Raw genomic sequence first — 4,352 nt, 5'->3', positions numbered from 1 at the left:
GTGTGTGTGTGTGTGTAGGGGTGTGTGTGTGTGTGTGTGTGTGTTTTCCTTTTCCTGACACTCCATTTTTGCCTCTCAAGATGTTTTTCCTCCAGTAACTTTGACCTCCTCTAAGCAGAAGGATTTCAGTGGGTTGATGAATCATGATCTGCTATGTGATCTCCTTAGTCAGCAGCCTGTGGTGCAGGCACGAGTCCCACATTCACACACATATTGTTAGATTTCAGTGTAACTGAAAAGCAGTTGGAGGCTACATGGATTTCCCAGTACAGTAAGTACACTGAGAAAATGCTGCTGGAGAGACCGCTGGAATATGAGATTTATACAGAAAGTACAAATTAGGCTTAGGTTTAGGCTTTGGTAAACTTTGAGGAAAACATGGACTAAGGTAAGCAGGAGATCCCATGGGAATAACATGAGCAAAGGTGGCTGTGGTGTGTTGGATAACAATGGAATAATAACCACATTTCCTAGAGCAGAGAATTTTCTATATGTAAATAGTCAGTGGAGCATGAATTACATTAAATTCCAAAATAAAGATATGGGAGTTGACTCTTTGGACACCTGTGGAAGCTTCTTGCAGAGTGGTGGAAATATTTCCCTAGTAGCTAGGTATTATTTATCCTCACCTTCTTATTTGGACATAACTAGTCACAAGATGGTATGTATGACAGCTTAGCTGATCAAAGGTATAGTCTTTGGTCTTGGGACAAAGCAAAACAAAATCAAAATGAAAGATGGACCTACACCTCCAGATTGAAGACTCCAGAAAAGGAAGACTATAAACCCCATTAAATAGAATCCCTCAAGTTTAGTCTTCCTAGAGTGTCAACTGTGCTCTAGAGGGATACTTCTTCCAGAAGTAGTAGCAACATTGTCTTATTCCTTTAATATGTTGTATTGTTGATTTCTCATTACTTGTTCTTACACCTGAAAGTGGTCTCAGAGTTGAAGTGTTACTTTCCTGCACATTGTTATAAGAGGATATAACCTACTGTTATGAACTCAGAGAATTCTCTTTCTTTCTTTTAGGTGTTCCAACGACAGTGAGTTTAAACTCTAACCAGGCTTTGGCCAACCCAGTTTCAACACATAGCATTTTAACTCCAAATTCCAGCCTCATGTCAACGTCTCATGGGACAAGAATGCCATCGTTATCCACATCAGTTCAGAATATAGGGATGTATGGAAATCTGTCTTGTAACCAGCCTGGTACTTACAATGTCGCTACGGGAATGAATCAACTGACCCAGCAGAGGAACCCAAACCAACTGATAGCAAATCAAAGCAACCCTCTGATGTCACGGCCTCCTACCTTAGGGCCAAGTAATAGCACCAACGTGGCCACTTTTGGCACTACATCTGTTGGCAATTCCCAACAATTAAGACCAAACTTAGCCCATGGCATAGCAAGCGTGCCAGCACAGCGAACATCAAATGTAATGATCACATCTAACACAACAGCACCAAACTGGGCCTCTCAAGAAGCCACCACCAAGCAGCAGGAAGCCCTGAAGTCCGCAGGAGTCCGCTTCCCAACAGGCACACCTGCAGCCTTTACCCCAAACCAGTCATTGCAACAGGCAGTAGGGAGCCAACAGTTTTCCCAGAGGGCAGTGGCTCCTCCTAACCAGTTAACACCAGCAGTGCAAATGAGACCCTTGAGCCAAATGAGCCAGACATTAAATGGACAAACTATAGGTCCACTCAGAGGTCTGAATCTCAGGCCCAATCAGTTAAACACACAGCTATTGCCGAATATGAACCAGGGGGGAACAGGGTTGAATCCGACGAGGACAGGCATCAGCCAGCCGCCAGCCCTGACATCCAACAATTTTCCATCTCCCAACCAAAATTCCAGGGCCTTCCAAGGCACTGACCCCAGCAGTGACTTAGCTTTTGACTTCCTCAGTCAACAGACTGACAGCATGGGCCCTGCCCTTAACAGTGATGCTGATTTCATTGACTCTCTGTTGAAGACAGAGCCTGGAAACGATGACTGGATGAAAGACATCAATCTTGATGAAATCTTGGGGAACAACTCCTGAAGTAGAAAAGGGAGATGACTCACAAACTTCAAGCACTAAAAGGCAGTATTTTAAGAAGACTGCGGAAAGGCCAAACGGTTGACTTTGACGTGGACTCCGTGAAGATACCATGGCTCAAAACAGAAAACAAAAAGGAATTGGGGCGGTGAACGTTCTGATCCACATGCTTGTTTTATGTCTGAAAACGGAAAGTAAGACATTGGCTAACGTTTCCCTGTCTAAACTCCAGGACACAGTATCCAATTTGTCCAAACAGAACTCTGTGTTGATCTGTAATTAATTGGTTTTTAAGTGGGTTTCCCAAGCTCCGTTTCTCCCTCCCTGGAAGAACAGTAATAGAACCTACAGCTTGTTTAAACTTCATGCCATGCGGAGAAACTAATTCCAACCAACAAGCAACTTGCTCTCATAGGTAGTGTGTTTTCATCTTCCCACAATTTTTTAAAATTTAATTTTCTTAAAGCTTCCAAAGTAGACTGAAATGTTACAGATTTTCTGGTAACAACCAAGCAGACTCTAAGTAAGGGGGGAGAGAGAGAGAGAGCATATATAAGTGGGAGGGAGAGAGAGATTATAGAATATCTATCCTAGATCCTGCCCTCGTTCCTTTTTCCCATGTATTGCATACTTCACAAGGACATTTTTTTAGGGAGGAAACAAAGGTATAGAGCTGTGAGACTTATTTGGGCTTCCACAACAAATCTCTGAGTCCGTTCCCAAGTTTTAGACACTGCCAAGACCTGGCCGAATCCTACTGAAACATTGGTGGACGTGTGTGTGCATTTGATTTTATTATTGTTTTTTAAAAATACTCCATTGGGCATTGCTATAAAGGAGGGGTTTGTTTTCATGGTTGTTTTTTTTTTAATTACACAAATAAACTAGGATGTTGCTTGTTGTTATGACGCCTGCTGGTGATCACAATTAGGTCTTTCTACTTATTTCCATGAGTAGAGACTGATTTTTATCAAGGAAGTTTAGTGAGCAAAACTGAAACTAGAGGTATCATGTTTGGGCTGCAGATAAGAAGCAAGAGGTCAGGACCAGTGGTGAGTGTGAAGCTCAGTACAAAAATATTTGCTAGGTGCAGTGGTTCTCCACCTTCCTCATGCCGCGACCCTTTCATACAGTTCCTCATGTGGTGGTGAACCCCCAACCATCAAATTATTTTCGTTGCTATTTCATAACTATAATTTTGCTACTGTTATGAATCAGGCAACACCTGTGAAAGGGTCATTCGACTCCCAAAGGGGTCTCGGCCCATAGGTTGAGAACCGGTGGTTGAGAGGAATGCATAATAATTGAAAACGAAAATGTTTTAGATGTTCTTCTTTGGACATTTTATTTGGTTAGATAGCTAAACAGAATGTGATCTGTATGTAACAGTTGGCCCGTGCTGGGTGGACCTTTCACCTCCAGGTTTTCTCCCACTGGGTGAGCACAGAGTCAAGGAAAGAGGATCGCTCGGCTGAGGCATTGAATCCTTGTGCCCACACAGAGATCATCTGTAAAATGGGTAGCCCGTGTCCTGATTTGGGATGGGTCAAAATATAGCCTTCATTTTCCTAATCACAGAGAATAAAGGTTATCTTCTGCATTCTGGATTATATGCTCACATAGCCAGTTGTCAAATGTAATTTAACCGAAGCCATTTAATAACCAAGGTTTTACCTGTCTGTTCAGAAGAGAACACAGCCTGAAAGTTCTGCAAAGCCCTCTTCCAAACTTTTAAGATGTCTGGATACACTCTCCTTCTTTAACATGATACCAACATCGCTGGCCAGGAATCTTTTCTGTGCTAGGTTGTAAATATAAAGAAATTACTTGTTTTGTAAACTTTTGTAAAGAATATTTTGGTAGAAATACTTAAAACATATTCTTTGGGTTATATTTATACATATGTGAAATACATATACTATCAAAAGGTTATATTTTATACAAAAAGTAAATTGTTACCTTTTGTATGCTAATATACAAAGTTTTGTATAATCGGATGGTTTATTTTTAGCTCTACACTTCAACCACAGGTGGCCGAGTGGGAACTTTTAAAAACTATCAAGAAGCTTATTAGATAAATTTATATTCTGAAATGAAACCTCAATAAGAAAGCATTCCAGGTTTCGATCTTTTTTTTTTTTTTTTGGCTTTTAAATTCCTTTTTACACCCATATAGTTTTTGTGTCCTGTTTGATTATTCTGCTGTGCACATTGTATTGGTCCTTGTTGCATGTGGTCTACTGTGTGCTTTCCCATTTTATAAAACAGTGTTTCTCCATGCAAAAACAAAGGAAAAATGATGTATAT

At 40.9% G+C, this 4,352-nt stretch overlaps 1 protein-coding gene across 1 annotated transcript in view; it reads left to right on the top strand.

The window, feature by feature from the left end:
* The window catches only part of LOC123522542 (mastermind-like protein 2), a 14,673-nt gene extending 11,463 nt beyond the window's left edge, over window positions 1-3,210 (top strand). Inside the window, exon 3 of the mRNA XM_045297745.1 lies at window positions 1,033-3,210. Coding sequence (XP_045153680.1) covers window positions 1,033-2,048 — 1,016 coding nt within the window. The 3' untranslated portion in view covers window positions 2,049-3,210. The remainder of the gene's footprint in view (window positions 1-1,032) is intronic.
* Window positions 3,211-4,352: the final 1,142 nt, after the last annotated feature.

Source organism: Echinops telfairi, unplaced genomic scaffold (assembly GCF_000313985.2).
Source record: "Echinops telfairi isolate 266 unplaced genomic scaffold, ASM31398v2 ScPeMD7_7421;HRSCAF=8459, whole genome shotgun sequence".
In the NCBI taxonomy this organism is placed as follows: domain Eukaryota; kingdom Metazoa; phylum Chordata; class Mammalia; order Afrosoricida; family Tenrecidae; genus Echinops; species Echinops telfairi.
Note: the sequence above shows the minus strand (reverse complement) of the source record. Positions and strands in the feature narration are given on the sequence as shown.